The 19,775-nt window shown below is 42.7% G+C and overlaps 1 protein-coding gene across 1 annotated transcript in view; it reads left to right on the plus strand.

Annotated features, from left to right (window-relative positions):
* LOC128704097 (uncharacterized) overlaps window positions 1-19,520 on the plus strand; it is a 73,181-nt gene extending 53,661 nt beyond the window's left edge. Inside the window, exons 2-4 of the mRNA XM_070091896.1 lie at window positions 4,213-5,436; window positions 11,052-11,210; window positions 15,409-19,520. Coding sequence (XP_069947997.1) covers window positions 4,213-5,436; window positions 11,052-11,210; window positions 15,409-15,626 — 1,601 coding nt within the window. The 3' untranslated portion in view covers window positions 15,627-19,520. The remainder of the gene's footprint in view (window positions 1-4,212; window positions 5,437-11,051; window positions 11,211-15,408) is intronic.
* Window positions 19,521-19,775: the final 255 nt, after the last annotated feature.

A 19,775-nucleotide genomic window follows, 5' to 3' on the forward strand; every position in this document is an offset into this window, starting at 1 on the left:
TCCCTGAGACTGTCACTTTTGTTTTGTTTTGGGATCAGTGGAGGTTGGAATGTGGAATAAGAGTGTGTAGTAGTGGAGTATATGGGTGTGCAGTCATTAAACATGAGAAGGGGTATAGTGGGGGGTGAACTGGAGGCATGTGGTCAAGAGACAGTGATTTTGACTTCAAACTTCAAGTATGGGCTTGAATATGAAAGGGAGAGAGAGTTTGTGTTTAATATATAAACAATATAGAGTCAGGGGATGGCGGGGGAGGGGGGGCTTTCTGAAGTGTCAGGGGCCAGGATGGTTTTTAAATGCTTGATGTAGTACGGCTCTGTATATGTACTACTATGTGTGTTATGTACGGTTTCAGGAGTTTAGCTCCTGTGTGGGACTGTCTATGTTTTACAATTGTAATATGCTGTTTAGGTGAGGTGAGCCATGGTCTTCCTGTGAGGTTAGACACTCACTCAGGTGATTGCTGTTTGTTTATGTTTGTTGGGTTTTTATGTGGAGAGTAAAACATGTCCTGTTTAGGGTATTCACAAGAGATTTTTGTTTGAGGCTTAAAGATAGGGACGTAATAAGAAGATCCAATGTTCCCACTTTGGTTATGCTTACATGTGACAGGAAAATCTTTCATAACCATATATTTTTTGTTTCGGCGAATCCCGTTGTCAGAAACCAAAATGTTACAAGGTTACAGGATGTGTTTATATAATGTACTTAATAATTAATTGTATTATTTGTGTGTTATTTATATAAAAGAATAGCTAGTTGACCTTGTTTGGTTTAAAGTTCTTTTGTGTGATGTGATCCATGGTTTTATTGTAATTGCTGTATCATACTTTATGACACTGTGTATTTTATGTAGTGGTATTGTAAGCCACAAGAAAGTTATAGCCTTTACCTTTGTATTATGAACAGGTGTATCTGTAGAATTTATGCTTTATGTTCATTAGTGATGTAAGTTTTCATAATTTTCGCTAGTATTGTATTTATGTGTTAGGGTTAACATAAAATTTTTATTGTGCACTCTTACGGTCATCCTTTAATATTGTATTACTCCGATAGGGGGGGGGGGTTGGCTAGGGGAGGGGGGGAGTTCAGTTTGCAGGGTGTTATGGAATTAAACATACTATGTTACCTTTGTTTTGGTATTAGATGTTCAGGTCATGGTAATGGATATCAGGTTTTACCTTAGTAGAGAATTGTTCAGTTTTATTTTCGCTTTTTTTTATTTTTTTTTATTTCATGTTATGTATTGTCAACTTTCTACAGAGTATGTGTATCAGTACTCTCCTTCATACAGTTAAGTAAAGAGACCAGACATTCCTTCATACAATCCCAATTTGCAATGTAGAAATCGTTAGGGATCCCATCAATCCCCAGTGCCTTTCCCCTACTCAAGCTCATTACTGCCTCCCCCACCTCCTGCTTACAGATCCTACCCCCTAGCGCCGCTCTCTCCTCCTCCCCTAAAACTCCCAGGATTCCTTCCCCTATAATCTCCGCCCCCATTCCTCCACCCTCCTTTTGCTTAAAATTCTCCCTAAACCATTCCATCAGTGGTACTTAGTACCTGCCCCACCCTATATCCCCCCACCCCTTTACACACCTCTAATCCCATAATCGTGGCCATCTGCTGCCTTTCCCTGAACCTCGGCAAAACACATCCTGATGGTTTGTCTCCCCATAGTACCTCCTCTAACCCTCCCTTCACACGTATCGCATCGAAGCAAGAATTTTGCATATCCTTCAATCTTCCCCTTAGATCCTCTATTTCTCCATGCCTACCACACCCTCCCACTTCATAACAATCATTGAGCTGCCCCTCAAGGTATTTCTGTAAACCGAACCTCCACTGTGCGTCATCCCATCCTCTATGCTGATAATACTCCTTAATCCATGGTTTAGCATGCTTCTCCCAATACCCCAATACATCCTCCTCCTGGTTGCATGCATCCCAGAGTTGCCTCCACCAGTCCCTGAATGACAACCCCTCCCCCTCTCCCTGAAGTAACCTCACATTCATTTTCCAATAACCCACATGCCGGAGAACCATACCATCCCATGCCACCTCTGCCAAAACGGCACGATGGTCCTAAAAACCAAAGTCTACTGTCAGCACACGTTCCACTGTAATCCCACAAGTTATATAAATGCGATCCAATCTGGCAGCATAATCCCTCTGCACAAACGTGTGCTCCACTCTCCACCCATCTCCCCTGACTATGTCATAAACCCCCACCTCCCTCAACAAATCCCTCAACACCCTATGCACGCACCCTGCCCCTTGCGGCTCCACATCCTTATTTCTGATTATACAATTCCAGTCACTGCCTACTATAGAAACCATGGGTAAACCCCGCAAGTGAAAAAGCAAAACCTCCTATGCAAAATCCACCTTTACCCATCTGGTACTATCTGCCGGCATATATGTCCTCAGAAAACACACCCTAACCTCCCCCCATTGTCCCTCCACAGTCACCAACCTCCCCTCCCCCACTCTTCTCACACAAGCATTTGAAAAGGGCTGGAATCCCCCACCGCCACTGCCACCCCACCCTTTAATTTCCCTGAACTGCCAGCATACATCCTAAAACCTTTCAGCCTCAACTTTCTGCCACACTTAAAATTGTGTTCTTGAATAAAACACACGTCAGTGTCAAAACGCCGCAAGACATCTTCCAACCACATTTACAGTTAGACACTTAAATATGCAGAAAAGGGGGCTTTCCTCTATGTCTCTGTGACTTGTCTATTACACTTTTCATTGGTCCTTCCTTCTCCCATGCACTCTTGCCCCCCTAGACCCCCTCCCCCCCTGTGCACGACCCTGCTCTTTCTTAGTCACTCCTGCCCATGTCTTCTTACCAGAACGCTGAGCTGGAGTAGTGACCTCGTCATCCGACGAGCCTCCAGCTCTCTTCCTAGATGCACCCTCAATCTACATCCCAGCATTTTCACTCTCCCTGTGCACCTCAGCCTCCACCTGCTGCAACTACATCATGCCACACCCTGACCCCAGAGGCCCTGGGACCTGACCATTCAGGTCCTCCTTAAACATCAGAATTCCCCCACCTACAGAGGGGATCTCCTCCACTGGCACTTCCAGGAAAGACTTAATCATCTCCTGCAGGGGTTCAGATAAATCCTGCAGTTCACCGGCCTCCCCCACCCCCACAGGCTCCTGCCCAACTCCAGGTCCTTCCTGTGTGGGAGCGTCCAAAACTTCTTGTAGCATCACACAACGTTCCTCCACACCATCCACATTGTCTGCCTATTTTCCATTGCCTTCCACAACCATGAGAGCAGACGAAGAAGCCACCAAAGACTCCGGGGCCACTGGCATTTCTGATGACCGTGGAGCTGCTGCCTTACCACACCCGGCTGCCATGCGGTCAAAAGCACCACACAAACGACACGTCTTACGTTGTCCCGCATAGGTCACAAACACCTGTGTCCTAAAATCCTCCAGGACTACATACAAGGGAATAGGGCTTCTCAATGTTATCTTGGTGGTGTAAGAACCTGCAGGAAGTTCCGCGTAGATTCCATCCATCCATCGTCCCAATGTCACAACATGTACCTCACCATAGTGTCGAAATGTGTCACATATATCCACATCATCCGCTTCAAAGGGAATGTTTCGAATTCTCACCCAGGTGTAGTATTTGGAGACATCCCGCAGGCGCACCTCCAGGCCAGATGATATGGTGATAGACCGCTCCTGATACTGAGTCACCGTCCTTTCGTAAGCCGCCACTGTGGAGAACTTGATGTAAATCCTTGAAGATCCATTAAGAGCATTCCCATAGCTCATCGTTGTCAATGCAGAACGTATCTCGAACGATCGCCGGCAGTAAAACAGAGGCATTCATCTGGTAAATTGCTCCTTTGACTAAGTCAACACACACAGTGCTACTCCTGCAGCAACTGACCGCCATCTTGGAGAAAATAGGAAGTTGCGCAAAGGTGAAACCAGGAGCTTCTGCGCAGCACAGCCACTCAGCCCGAGAGCGATGTGGTCAATGTGTTTATATCTGGTTACAGTCGTAATGAGTTATTTATGTAGACATGAATTAGGTCAGGCAGCAGTGAACAATGATGAAAATGAGAGATGAGAGGCTCCATCACACGTGAGAGCTTAACTCGTCACTCTACAGTAATTTCTCGATGCTCCATTAACTTGTATAAAGCTTTTTGACGTTTTCTTTGTTTTTCCAGATGACGGCAACATTGCTGAAAAGAACAGAAAATCTCTTCCTATAGAGTGGACTAACATCCAGTTAAGTAAACTATCAAAGTTCCTATTTCTCTTGGACAAAGGAGACAAGATTTTGGACAGCACGGAGACCACTGTATCTGCGGAAATACCTTTATCGCTCAAAGATCCAAACAGCACGGAGAACATGGCCGAAAAGAAAACTCGTCCAACTCTCGATGCTCAAAAGGCTTTCCTTTCAGTCTTGACAGACGAAGAATTCAATTTTCGTTCCGTCTTGGAGGTACTTCACGATCACGTTATAGAGCTGGTGGATTATTCAATAATAACGCTGGAAGAGGACTCTGAAGGTGCTAACGGGGATGTGAGTAAGCAAGACGAACACCTGCTGATTCTGGTTGAGATTTGCCGTTACCTCGAAATTGATTGTCACGGCCTTGAAGACAAAATTGAAAAAGTCCAGAAGAAATTTTTGCTTACAGAAGAAGAAAAGAAGACCAATTTCTTCATAAATGCTGACAGTTTGCGCATTTGCCGTATATGTGACCAACTGACGATCTCTATCGTCCATCAGCTGCTGGATACTGTGCAAAATGATATGGATCTCGGCAAATTCTTTCAAACAAAATTGGACATTTCCTTGGAGATGCTAAGGAAGACCGACGGTCTGAAGGAGGCTTTATTTTTCTACATGATCAGAGTTTTAGAGGAAAACGACAAACTCAACCATATATATACAGACAAATTAGAAGAACTCCTGGAAAGAGTGAGCAAAGCAGTAACAGACAAGAATGATCGGCTCATTATCAAGGGTGTGGTCAGTACTCTGAGTGAGTACCCCATGAATTGTCGACCCGCCGGTCACTGCCTCGTCTTCTGCGTCACCGAGGACAGAAAAGGAGCACAAGAAGAAATAACAAAAGTTAAAAATGTTTTTGAGAATTCTCTTGGTTACATAGTCCATATTGAAAAAGACCCAACTCGCACGACACTGCTGGCGTGTATGAAAGAACTGCAGAAGCCGAAGTATCGCTATTATGGCTCTATCATATACTGGTTCATGGCTCATGGCACAGAGACCGACCTGAAGTTAGCCGACGGCAAGGATTATAAGCGGGAGGATTTTATCAACGAGTTCTCTAAACTGAACAACTTCAGAAAGAAGCCAAAATTATTTTTTATGGTATCTTGTCGAGGGGAAGACACCATACCAATCAAAAAGAAAAGTAAGTGTTAGGTTCTTGTGGTGTGGTGAGGGCAAAACAAAGAGACGGTGCTACCAAGAATGTACATAAACCTAGCTATTTTTGGTGAACCTAACAGAGGGTGTGTGTAGCGGTAAAGATTTTGTAAAATAACACGAAAAACGGATCATTGTTTGAGATCATTGGTGTAAGTTTGATGACAATGAAATAAAAACTAAATGTAAAATATATTAGCTACTATTTTGCAGGCAAGGCACACGACTTGTGTCTAGAAATAAAACGAGAGAATTATATTGTTATCTACGTAAGTGGTGTGCAAGAAAGGCAATTTAACACATCCTTGGATCGGAATGCTTTATATTTGGAAAAAATCTAAGTTCATTTTATGGTAAAATGTGCTTTTTAAGTATGAACTCTATTTATAGCAATTTAAAATTGCTAAATAAGTATTTAGTAAGACATTTTTATTCATTTTACGAGAAATATATTTAAAAAAAAATTTTCTTGCACATTGTTGTGATAGAAACACAGGCCTTATCTCTAGGCTTTATTGAACATAGAATCTTCATAGTACTTCTGCAACAACAAAATATAATGACTAGTACATCTAATAATGGCTTCTACAGGGATGGTGATGTCTTGCATATGTCAAGAGAAAAGTTATAACTACAGGCCACATATTTAAACTCACCATGTAATCTGCATCGCAGATAAATGGATAAAGTATAAGAGAATCACACACCATATGTTGGTGCCCATGACCACACCAAACTGTTGTTGTTGTTGTTAAGGGCCCCTAGAGGTGGTGCAGTATTATCCTGCTGCTGCTCCTCACAGGACCAGTATCACTACAATCTCCCCCTTCTAAAATATCAGAGACAGTAATCTCCCAAACTGTTAGGTGGGCGACGTACACGTCCCGACCTTCGTAGCCCTTGAGCCTCTTCACCAGGTTCGATATTTTCCAGCAGGGTTTGATTAACTGCTGGAGCAGAATCCTCTATTTCCATAGGGGTAGTCTCAAGGGGCTTTCCAGGAGAAAACGAAGCATCTTTCACATCTATTGGTGTATCTTGAGATTCCACACTAATAGGGATTTCAACTGGGGCTAAATGTCTTGTAGATACTGTAGTCTCTTCACCATTTTGGTAGCGAATGTGGGCGTAATGTGGATTAGCTTGCAGGAGCTCTACCTCTTCCACTAAAGGATCCGTCTTGTTCATCCTACGGTGACTCTTCAGGAGAACGGGTCCAGGATGACATAACCAAGTGGGCACGGAGGCTCCCGTAGAGGAACGACGTGAATAGTTGAGGAGTCTTTCATGAGGGGTTGCATTAGTAGCTGTGCACAGCAGTGATCTAATAGAGTGAAGAGCATCCGGTAGGACAGTTTGCCAGTGTTGAACAGGTAGATTGCGCGACTTTAATGTCATTGTAACTGCCTTCCATATAGTACCATTGAACCGCTCCACTTGACCATTGCCTTGAGGGTTGTAGCTTGTTGTTCTGCTGCAGGCAATACCTTTGCTAGCCAAAAACTCCTGAAGTTCGTTACTCATGAACGAGGATCCCCTGTCTGAATGGATATAAGCTGGCATACCAAAAATAGAGAACAACTGTGAAAGACAACTAATAACAGTTGAAGCAGCCATATTTGCACAGGGGAATACAAAGGGAAACCTTGAATATTCATCTACTATGTTAAGGAAATACCTATTCTGATTTGTGCTTGGTAGAGGTCCTTTGAAATCTATATTCAATCTTTCGAAAGGCTGGGTGGATTTTATGAGATGAGTCTTCTCTGGCTGATGAAAGTTTGGCTTGCACTCTGCACATACTCTGCATGCTCTGATCACTTGTCGCACATCTTCCACTGAGTAGGGCATGTTCTTTGATTTGACAAAATGGTACAGGCGTGTAACTCCTGGGTGACACAAAGCCTTGTGGAGAGATGAGAGTGATTGCAAATCATGACATGCTGCTCCACAGTGGGACCTAGAGAATGCATCAGGTGAGATGTTCTCTTGACCCGGTCGGTACAGGATATCAAAGTCATAACACGATAGTTCCATCCTCCAGCGTAATATCTTGTCATTCTTTATCCTACTTTTGTGCCTCTTGTCGAACATATACATCACGGACCGTTGGTCAGTCCTTATGGTGAAATGTCTACCAGTTAAATAATGCCTCCAGTGGCGAACTGCTTCTATGATGGCCTGGGCTTCCTTTTCTACAGCAGCATAACATTTCTCTGATCCTTGAAAAGTTCTCGAAAAGAAGGCTACTGGTCGTCCTGCCTGAGATAAGACTGCAGCAATGGCAATGTCAGATGCATCCGTTTCCACTTCGAATGGTAGGGACTCATCAATGGCTTGAACTACTGAGTTTTCAATGTCCTGTTTGAGAGTATGGAAAGCGGCTTCTGCTTCCTTTGTCACAGGAAATGTGGTAGCACTCAATGGGCGGACTTTACTTGAATAGTTGTAGATCCATTGTGAGTAATAAGCAAAGAGACCAAGAGTTCTTCGGAGTGACTTTTTGTCTTGAGGCATTGGAAGTTCCCGTAGAGGTCGTAGTCGTTCAGGGTCTGGGAATATTGAACCTCCTTCCACTACATAACCAAGGATGCTAAGCCTTTTAGTTGAAAAAGTGCACTTTTCCTCATTGTAACTGATATTTTTCTTCTTGGCGGCTTCCAAAAACTTATCAAGGTTTGCATCATGTTCCTCCTGGGTCTTGCCACAAATGGTAACATTATCTAAATACGCGTAAGTTCCCATGAGTTGCTCTTCCTGAATGAGTGAATCCATAATTCGTTGGAAGCAGGCTACCCCATTGGTGACTCCAAAAGGGACTCTGGTAAACTGATACAGGCCATCACTAGCCTGAAACGCTGTGTATGGTTTATCTTCATTCCTTATAGGGACTTGATGATAGGCACTCTGCAGATCAATTGTGCTAAACACGTAGTACTGAGCAATTTTGTTCACTGTATCGTCAATTCGAGGTAGAGGGTACCCATCAAGAAGTGTAAATTTGTTGATTGTCTCAGAGTAATCGATAGCCAGTCTCCGTTTCCTATAACCATCTTTAACAACAACAACCTGTGCACGCCAAGGAGAATCACTCGGTTCTATAATACCCTCCTTCAGCAGCCTCTGAGTTTCTTTCTCAATGAACATCCGATCCTCATAAGAATAGCGGCGTGACTTAGCTGATATAGGATGGCAATCCGCGGTAAGATTTGCAAACAGCTTTGGTGGGTCTACCCTTAAAGTGCTAAGTCCACAGACAACAAGAGGAGGCAGTTCACCTCCATATGTTAAGGTGACACTACCATGCAGCTTCTGAAAGTCCTGACCAAGGATAACATCAGAGCACAGTTGTGGCAGAATAGCTAAATGTACATCTTGATAATCCTTTCCATTAACTCTGAGATTTACCTTACAAAACCCTAAGGTCTGAATAGAGAGAGATGTTGATGCCATGGAAACGGTACCTGATGAGTGATGTAGAGTCAAGGAGAGCCGTTTAACTAAGTCAAGGTTGATGAAACTCTCTGAGCTGCCACTATCAATAAGACCATCTACTTCTGTTCCTTTGATGAATACTTTCACAACTGCCTTTGACAGTGAATTTGGAGTAGCCGCAGAAGTCACTGTTGCTAGAGTCGCATGATCACTGGAATGTGTGGAGGCACTAGCTCTTGTTGATGCATTAGCACGACATACTTTCGCAAAGTGACCTTTCTTGTGGCATTTATGGCACATTGCTTCACGAGCAGGACACTTTGGACGTGGATGTCTTGAAAAACCACAAAAGAAACACACCGTACCTGCTGCTGCTGTCACTGAGGCAGGTTCCACAGTAACTTCATTGCAAGAGTCTTGGTCAGGAATTGCAGCACTTACCACTCGAGAAGGCTGAGCGGTACTGTATACTTCAGAATTCTTCTGGGCTGAATCTAGAGCTCTTGCCTGGTCAAAGGCAGCAGCTAAGTCGAGAGTTTTATTCTCCAATAAACGCTGCCTTATTATTGGTGATTGCAGGCCACTGATAAAAGCATCCCTGATGGACTCTTCACAATACTGAGCAGCTGTCACTGCTTGGAAGTGACAGTCCTTACCTAAGATTTTCAGTGCTTGAAAGTATTCCTCTAAGGACTCATCAATCTGCTGGCGGCGAGTTGCAAGGCGATAGCGTGCAAAGATTTCATTTGTAGGTTTAATATACTGAGACTTGAGGGTTTTGATAGCATCTTCGTAGGTATTACACTCAGAAATAGCCTCATATATCTTAGGTGACACAAAATTGATGAGCAGACTTAGTTTATCTAGATCTTCTTTAGGAAGGGCTCCCAAGAAGTTTTCGAAAGTCTTAAACCAGTGCTTCCATTCCTGAGCAGCCGTTGATAAGCTGGGGTCACAGTCTAGCCTCTCAGGTTTCAGTAAACGCTCCATGTTGTGATGTAGTCTAGCGCAGGATCACCACCAGGTAGCCCAGGATTCTATGTTCAATAAATTGTTGTGATAGAAACACAGGCCTTATCTCTAGGCTTTATTGAACATAGAATCTTCATAGTACTTCTGCAACAACAAAATATAATGACTAGTACATCTAATAATGGCTTCTACAGGGATGGTGATGTCTTGCATATGTCAAGAGAAAAGTTATAACTACAGGCCACATATTTAAACTCACCATGTAATCTGCATCGCAGATAAATGGATAAAGTATAAGAGAATCACACACCATATGTTGGTGCCCATGACCACACCAAACTGTTGTTGTTGTTGTTAAGGGCCCCTAGAGGTGGTGCAGTATTATCCTGCTGCTGCTCCTCACAGGACCAGTATCACTACACACATAACACATAATTTTTTATACAACTACTAGCTTTTAGAGTACAGTATATACTGTCAAATGGAGGGATTATGTACACCATGTCACTTATAGTGATTATTTTGTATGTTACAGTAACATCTTTTAATTTTCAGCCTTCTATTGTGAGACTTTATCTTTTGTATGACTTACAACACTGGATTGTCTGGTGACAGTTGCTGTATTTTCTCTGGTTTCTTTATGTACTTAACTTATTCAGGGCTCATCACTGGTGCCACAGCCTGAAAGATTCTTTGTAAAATGTAGGTAAGGATGGGTGATATAGTTAAGTTAGTGAAGACTGTCTATACACTGATACGTGGATTAGTATAAAAGGAGTTAATTATGGATGATATAAGATTGGTAAGTTGCTTTGAATGGTATTAACTATTGTTGATACATACTGAACCAGCGGCGTCTGCCGCTGGTTCATTTTTTTATTTACAAGATTGTAAATATTGTCTTAGTTAAATATTGATCCTTGTGGCACCTCAGCTCTAACTGGAAGTCTGTCTCTAATTTCATCAAGTGAAGTACTTGTTAATAAACGCTTTTTCGCGTCCCATTAGTCAACTCCACTTGGACTGTCAATGAGCAGTCATGTGGAGAAGGCTGAAGTTCACAATTAACTGTCAGAAGCACCCTGCCTAGGAAGTTATACCTCATTGCTTTATCACTTCTTATTACCTCATATCTTTCCTCTTTTCCCAACATCTTGCTCACTTCTTAATGGTACTTTCCTCTTTGGAAAAAAGGTGGGATCCTAGTGGCGGTGGACGGGGGCCTAGAGACAGAGAACGTGACAGAAATCGTAAAGAACTACCACAACATCACAGCCGTCTACTACAAGATGGACCGCCTGGTTGCTAGCTCAACTCTACCCGAGCAATACTCCTTCAGGTTACCTGATAAAGGCAAGTGTTTGGGGATCTTGTCCTCTTCAAGGGGGGCTCCTTGGCGTGAAGAGGCTCTTGGTCTGAGGAATTAGACCTGTTGGTCTCCTCAGACCGAACCTAATTACCCTCCATTCCCCCCTTCCCTATCCCATTCTCCTCATCCTCCTCATGACTCCTTCGATTTGTCTGACCTCCGCTTTCCTTTGACTATGCTTTCGGCCTTTCCCTCTATGGTGTGGCAATTTTCGAATCGCCGGCCCATCCCACATCAGACCGACTCCGATCCCACTCCTCAGTGCTCATGACAATTACCTGATGCTACTTCTTCACTTCCTTCTCACCCTCAGAAATGACCAACCCACTCATCACGCACTCCCTTTCCATGATCAGTTTCGAACTGCAAAATGGATTAAATTCTTTACAACCCACTTCCTCTACTGCCTATCTTTCTGACCATAGTATTAACAAGGTGCTCCTATGCCATGTTGGTAGAGATATATCCTTCCACTCTCTCAAGAGCGGTACACACATCATTACTGTCCAGAATGCTAACCAAGCTCCTGACCTTTCTCTTCTTTCACATATCGATACTATTCCTATCACTATCAAAGAACATCATTCCCTCAATTCTTGTAGTGGCACTGTCATTCTGCCCCATACCATTGTCCAACAGAATTTCACAACGTGGCAATAACATTCTCGAACAGCTGGAACTCCAGGATCTAATCCTCAAAGTAGACACTTATGTCCTTCCTGCCCATGGGCAGAGACGATACCCTTGCAATGTAGCTCGATTAACTTTCGACTGCCACGAACTCCCAGCCTCTGTTTATGTAGCAGGTCATCGGTTACAAGTTCGAAAGGTGATCCCTATACTGCAACAGTGTAGAAATTGCTGGCGATTTGGTCACCCAGCGAAATATTGTAGATCTATAGCTGAATGCCCATTCTGTGGTCCTGACGACCATTCTAATACGTGTTGTAGTCGACCTCCCTCTTGCCTTAATTGTTAGGAAGCTCACCCTTCTTACTCTTGCCATTGCCAAGTCTACTTAAATGAGCGAGAAATCTGTTGCCTCAAAGAGAAAGATGGTTTCCCTTATGCTATGGCAGTTTCTCATCTATGCCTCCAAGGGAGACTCCCCCGTATTTCTTATTTTCGTGTTTCTAAACGTCCCCCCACCTCTGGGGTCCCATCTTCTGCAGCCTCCTCTGTGATTACCCCTTTCATAGTCACTCCAGTATCTAATTCTTTTGCTATCCTAGGCTCAGATGTCCCTACCTCAACACTTCAGTCTGTTCTCACTTCTTCATGTTCTCCCTCACAAACCCCGGTATCGACAAGACCTCGTACAACACCTCCTCCCAATCGCCCCTCTGCTTCTCAGAAGTCCAAAATATCCCCACTGCTCAAATCTCATTTAACCCCTCCTTCCCTTCTTCTCCCTCTACAGTTTACCTTTCCAGTCTCTCTGTCTGGTTCTTCACCTCTCGCCAGCTCTGTTACGAGTGTGGAGGTTCACCCTCCTCCTCGAACAGTGCCTTCCTCCCCTGTCCCCTCCCAAGTTTCTTCCTCTTCTGCCCCCTCCCAAGTTTCTTCCTCTTCTGTCTCTTCCCACACTTCTTCTCCAGTGCCCTCCACCCTTTTGTCCTCCCCTACTTTGGTACAGTCCATTGCTGTCCCAATCTTTACTCAACCTCCTCCTCCTATCTCCAACATTATCTCCAATACAACGTCTTTGACTTCCAAAATGCTTGAAGCTCTCTCAGAACATATTGAAGAGACTAAACCATCAATGGACACTGATCCACCTCTTGTCCCTTCTCTTCCATCTCCTTCATCTGCACAACTCCTTTCTTCACAGCACTCCATTCCTTCGCTGCTTGAACGTTTTCCACTGCCACCACATGTGGACTTTTCTAACCCCTCTAGTCCATAAGTACCCTTACCTGCGAATTCCTGGTATCTTTCTCGTTGATCATCATGGCCTATTTACAGTGGAATATCCGTGGCCTCAGGGGCAATCGGGGTGAGCTTCAAATGTTGCTCTCCCGGTTTTCCCCTGTTGGTGTTTGCTTACAAGAACCAAAATTACACTCTGCTGTTTTGCATCCCATCTCAGGCTATAACTTATTGTATTCTTCGGATCCTTTTTCTGATGGGATCTTTAATGATCCCATCAGATATTCCGTACCATCAGCTATTTGTTCATACCTCGCTGCATTACACTGCAGCCCATATCCACTTGAATAAGTGGTACAAATCTCCTGCTACTCTAGCCTTAATCCCATCCATCACCAGGGATTACGTTTATGCCTTGGTGCTTTTCTCTCTTCTCGTGAAGCGAATATTCCATCCTTGTCTGATCACAGTGATGCCCATTGCCTTCACCATCATGTTCGCTCTCATGATCTCTGCATCCCTTCCATTTATAGAATATTCACTGATGTTAGTAGACATTATTTGTTCATAGCCCCTGTTTACTCTGTCTCTTTTTTCTTAGCCCCCATTCGCTCTTGTCTTCCCTTCAGTTACCACCTTTCTATGTTCATGTAGCATCTCACTTTTCCCTGCCCCCCTGGGAAGTTCCAGCTGTTCGAGTCTGTTCTTTCTCACTTTCTTGCGCAAAAGCCCAACTACCTACAGTAGCTTCCAGCTCTCTTTTTCTTGACCACTTCCACTCTCATTCTCATGCCATCGCTGAATACACAGATGCCTCTAAGTCTTCTGACAGCGTCGGAATTGCAGCAGTGTTTCTGGACAGTGTCGTGTGTGGGCATTTACTATCCTTGGCTAGCACTTTTACTGCTGAATTGTATGCCATTCTTATAGCTCTTATCCATATTGCATCTATGCCTGTGTCACTTTTTGTGGTTATTTCAGACTCCCTTAGTGCTTTACAGGCTATACGAAAATTTGATGCGCCTCATCCCATAGTTTTCCGTATCCAACTTTGGTTATGCCACATCTCTACCAAGCATAAAGATGTTGTTTTTTGTTGGATCCCTGGTCATGATGATGTACAGGGCAATGAACAGGCAGACACTGCTGCGTGGTCAGCAGTACATGACCTTCCAGTTTCATATAGAGGTGTTCCATTCACAGACTGTTTTACTGTAATTGCTACTCACCTTCACACCCGTTGGCAACAACGTTGGTCTGATCTGCTCAATAACGAACTTCATTCTATTAAACCGAGTCTAGGTTACTGGGCGTCTTCTTGTCATCAGTGTCGAGGTTGGGAGACTACTCTCTCCCATCTTCGCATTGGCCACACTCGTCTTACTCACGGGTATCTCATGGAGAGGCGCCCTGTTCCTCTCTGTGAGAATTGTCAGGTTCCAGTGTCTGTTAGCCACATTCTGTTAGATAGCCCACTCCATCAACGAACTCGCAGAATTTACCTCCAACATCGTCTCCGCTCTGCTGCCCTCTCTTTACCTTCCCTTCTTGCTGACGGACCCTCCTTTAATCCGGCCTCTCACTGATTTTTTGACAACAACTGATTTATTCCACAAACTCTGATGATAATGCCTTTAGCACTCCCCTCAGCCCTTTCTACCTTAATCTCTTGCTACCCTCTACCCCTGCACTATCCACTGCCCTGATGTTCTCCATAACCTACTAATCATCCCTCTCTCTTTTGCCACTCGATACTCTCGCCTCCTTCCCTGCCCTGCAGCGCTGTATGGCCCTTGTGGTTTAGCTCTTCTTTTTTATTATAATAATAATAATTGGAATCTCGTTCATTGGTCATGATTACTATTACTGCTAATATTACTAGTGCTAATATTTCTACTACCTCCTTCTCCTACTACTGCTGCTACTACTACTGCTACTACTTCTACTGCTACTACTACTGCTACTACTACTACTACTACTACTACTACTACTACTAGTAATAATAATAATAATAATAATAATAATAATAATAATAATAATAATAATAATAATAGCAACCGTAACAGTTGAAGCATCCGTTGACTACCAGAGCTAGGTTTTACACCCCAGTTAAAACTAAACAGGAAATCATTATTTGGTAGTTCCCTAAGATGATAATAGCCACACGAAAATCGATCTTTTATAAGTTGGTAGTCATACTAACTTTGTGAGTCATTCATTATCCTTTGTACATATGTCAGTAACATATATCTGACCTTTCATACGTTCATCAAAATCTCTCAATTTAAGGTACTGTCTGTGTGTCTTTATTAGGCTCAGTGTACGTGGACACAGTGTGTCGTCTACTGGAACAACACCGCGGCGACAACATTACACAGGTCCTCGAGAGAGTCTGTAACAAGATGCACCAGATACTGTTTTCTTGCACTGAGAAGTTCAAGGGGGAGGCCAAACAGGCGTGTTACTACGAGAGTACTCTTCAGAAGACCTTCATCGTGCCTAGGGAGCCTCAGGGAATCTACCAACAATAGGGTGAAACGACTTCAAAAGACAAAGACGAGCTTTTATCAGGACAAAGTTTCGCTCTATATAGAGTTTTATTAAGTCATGACCTGCACGACTTGATGGAACTCTACACACAGCGAAATGTTTCAGTTAAAGCTTGTTCTGTAACTTGATTTGATCTTTTCACTGCCTGAAGTTCATGAAATGGGAAAGTTGGGGGTAAATAAGGTTGATTCGACGAAGGAGAAGGGTAGTTCAAATTCCTTAGATCAAGAGCTCTTCACTGGCAGAAAAGGACTCCTCTGAAGGGAGTAGTTCCTGTTTTTTATAGTATTAAAATCCACCCATTGCTAGAAGACCCTTAAGAAATATGTCACAAGTAATGTCTACGAGCATCATTTGATGTCCTTTGAAAGATCACATTATTATTAATTTCTCAGGAACCGCTTTATTGTAGTCCAAGACTATGCAATTTACCGAGCCGTATATACTACCTTTCTTCAGCTTCATTATTCTACTATAGATCTCCTGTAAGTTCATGAGGCAGATCTTACCGTCAATGTTAGTTTGTTCCATAAGCTTCTTTATTACCTTATTTTCTCACTTTAGACAGTATACATGTTAATAATACTGGGTGGTAATTGGCTGCATCTCGTTCCCCTGCTTATGTATTATGATCATATATGTGGGTCGCATCCTGGCGACAAAACTGTCCTAATTTGCTCGAAATGGTCTGCATTATTATTATTATTATTATTATTATTATTATTATTATTATTATTATTATTATTATTATAAGGCTGAATCTGCTATAGGTACATATTTACTGCTAGAAAAATATGGTTAGCAGGAATATGGAGACACGTTCACGCAGATAGCCTCATCCAAGTCTCGAACCAGAGTTCTTCAGTTAGCTTGAACCATCCATCACACCAGCTGTCACCACATTCATCACACCAGCTGTAAACACATCCATCACACCAGCTGTCACCACATTCGTCACACCAGCTGTCAACGCATCCACCTACAACAGCTGTTATTACAGTCAACACACAATCTGTCACTACATCCACCATACCAGCTATCAGCACATCCATCTATACCAGCTGTCACCACATCCATCACAATAGATCGCTCGAACACCCAATTTACACTCACCAGACTGAGAAAAATGGAAGAAGTATACATAACAATTTTGAAAAAGAAAATATTAATGCTGAACTCCTTCAAGTTTCGTTATGTGTTAAAACGCACACTTTATGGAAAATTTTCTAGGGGTGATTACCTGTATGTACCTCAACATTATATACATACAAGTAAACTCATTGGGAGACAACCATATTGTTTACCGTAGTCACCCCGTGTAGACATGTGAGAAAACTTAACCACCCCTGGTCACGGCAAGTGGTTCCTTCGACCTCACAATCTTATCCACATCTATCCGAGACCAGTATGGATTGGGTAGCACCCACAAGTACGGTGCTACTAATTAATTGTGGACTGTATAGATTATATTAGTTTAACTGAATGAAGGGGGGTGGGGTAGGTTACACATGGATATATCCATCAAGAAAAACACTTGTACATAATCTCACCACTTACCAGATATTCGCTGGTGGTCACTTGATGTAGCTGGATCACTCATAACCTATCCAATTACAACATACCTAACTGGCCAGTATCAGTCTGCTATAACTAGAAGGGTTACTTAACTGTGGGTGATTGATACTCCTTATTTCCTCCATTCACCATCTCATTTCGATGTCCTGCTACACCGACACGGTTCTTATTCCAGCAGGACGAGATATCCGTCGGTTTGTCCCGGTTTAGAAGTCGCGATTCCATAAAGCTTCACTATCCTCGGTACGAGGATCATGCGTTCACTCGGAGCAGGGCGATCTATTTCACATCCCGCATTCTCTTAACTCAATGTTATTATCACTGATTACATTACCATTCACAAGACGATTTAACGTCTCATAATTATTATACACATTAGAGGTCACTCCATTAAGATCTGAGGCCGATGAGCGAGGATTAACACACGGGTATTTCCCCTGGACACACACCATGGCCGTGCACCAGTCACACCCGGTCGAACCATTATTCACCAATTTTACCACCTTTTTACAATGGTCCCGTAAATCACGTTCCCTCACTCTTCACCAGGAACAGTTACGACACTTCCTATTATGAAATGAGGCCTATATTAATCCTTAGGCCGCCGTGAATGCCAATTTCCTGGTTCCATGCTTTCCCAGCCTCCTCACCACATTCAAAACACTCCCGCCTCCCCCATGGCCCGAGTCGACCTCTCCCCCCGCACATCCGCGCATGCGCAAAGGGAACTCTTGGTTCTATCCTATTGTCAAATACATTTTTGACTCATATCGACACATTAAACACCTATTAGGCGCTATAGCTTCGGAAAATCAAAAATTTTCCACACACTTAGCCAATCACTTCTGGAAGCACAGTTGTTCATTCGCAGTTTAGGAATATATTTGACCAGTATACCACTTAAAGTGTCTGTACTAAAGGGTCTCAAACCTTCCCAAAATAAGAGTATTCAAATATCTCATTACCACTTATGCGCATTTATTTTTTTTTCACTTTTCCGTATAGTTGTTGTATACGGTACGGTAACTGATACAATCTCAAAAAAAGAGATTAATAAAAATGGTCATGGCCACGAGGAATAAACAGAAAATAGTCGGTAGGGGATACTGTTATAACAAAGGTTGATAATTTACTTCTAATTTAAAAAAAAAAATAGATATTTCACATCATTTTCAGGTCTTTGAAGAATTTTCAAATTTACCACTGTAATTAGGAAATTCCAAATTTACCACTGTAATTGGGACTTTTTTTTTTTGTTAATGACTGTTACACAGTAATATTCGCCTATTACAAAATAATATTCGACCATTAAATTAAATTAAATTAAATTAAATTAAAATCTTTATTTACTACAAGTACATGTACAAGGTATACAGTCCTAGCTGACATCAATGACATACTACTATATAGAAAGCCTCTTGTTATGCTGAGAATTTCGGGCAAAAAAGGTCAGTTTTGTCCCAGGATGCGACCCACACCAGTCGACTAACACCCAGGTACCCATTTGACTGATGGGTGAACATAGACAACCGGTGTAAAGATACACGTCCAATGCAGGGGCGTCGTAAGGGGGGGCGGGCCGCCCTGGGTGACATCAGTTATGGGGTGACACCATAGAGCCTCTAAAGAAGGTGACACTAATGCCCAAAACAGTGCTGCACCAACATAAGAGAAGAATCCTTCGTTTCTATATAGCCTACTATATATTAACAAAGTACAAATAGGCCTATATAGGGAAAATCATTGAGTTTGATGATGTGATAGATGATTTTGCATAACTGAAGCCAAGGAAATGTAAGATCAGATTTACGGTGATGTTACCTGTACTCAAGGTTAAATAAAATGTACGATCAGATTCACCGAGATGTTACCTGTACTCAAGGTCAAATGTACGATCAGATTCACTGAGATGTTACCTGTACTCAAGGTCAAATGTAAGATCAGATTCACTGAGATGTTACCTGTACTCAAGGTCAAATCTAAGATCAGATTCACTAAGATGTTACCTGTACTCAAGGTCAAATGTACGATCAGATTCACTGAGATGTTACCTGTACTCAAGGTCAAATGTACAATCAGATTCACTGAGATGTTACCTGTACTCAAGGTCAAATCGGAACTAGTGTTTCTCTGATATTGCAATGTTTTTCTTTATTTTTCAAGTTTTTTTGCTTTAGTTTTGGCATTGTTGAAGATGAATAAATGTAGGATCTGTTGCTATACTCAGTGATATTTGAGTTTATGTTTCCTCAATATTACTATGATTATTTATTTTATCATTAATAAAGTTGAGAAGTATTCTACTGTTCAGTTTATGGTCCTTAAACGTTCTTATTGTTAAATATTAGTCACTGGTCATGCAGTAGTGACGTAACTGGACTTTATCCCCCATCCCCCCGCCCTTGGATTTCATCGGGGTGTCACCAGAGATTCCGCCCCAGGTGACACCAACTCTAGCGACGCCTCTGGTCCAATGTTTCCACCCTTTCGCCGGGAATCGAATCCGGACCCCTCACAGTGTGAAGCGAGATTCTGCCACCACGCCACGGGACACA

Source organism: Cherax quadricarinatus, chromosome 37 (assembly GCF_038502225.1).
Source record: "Cherax quadricarinatus isolate ZL_2023a chromosome 37, ASM3850222v1, whole genome shotgun sequence".
NCBI lineage: Eukaryota > Metazoa > Arthropoda > Malacostraca > Decapoda > Parastacidae > Cherax > Cherax quadricarinatus.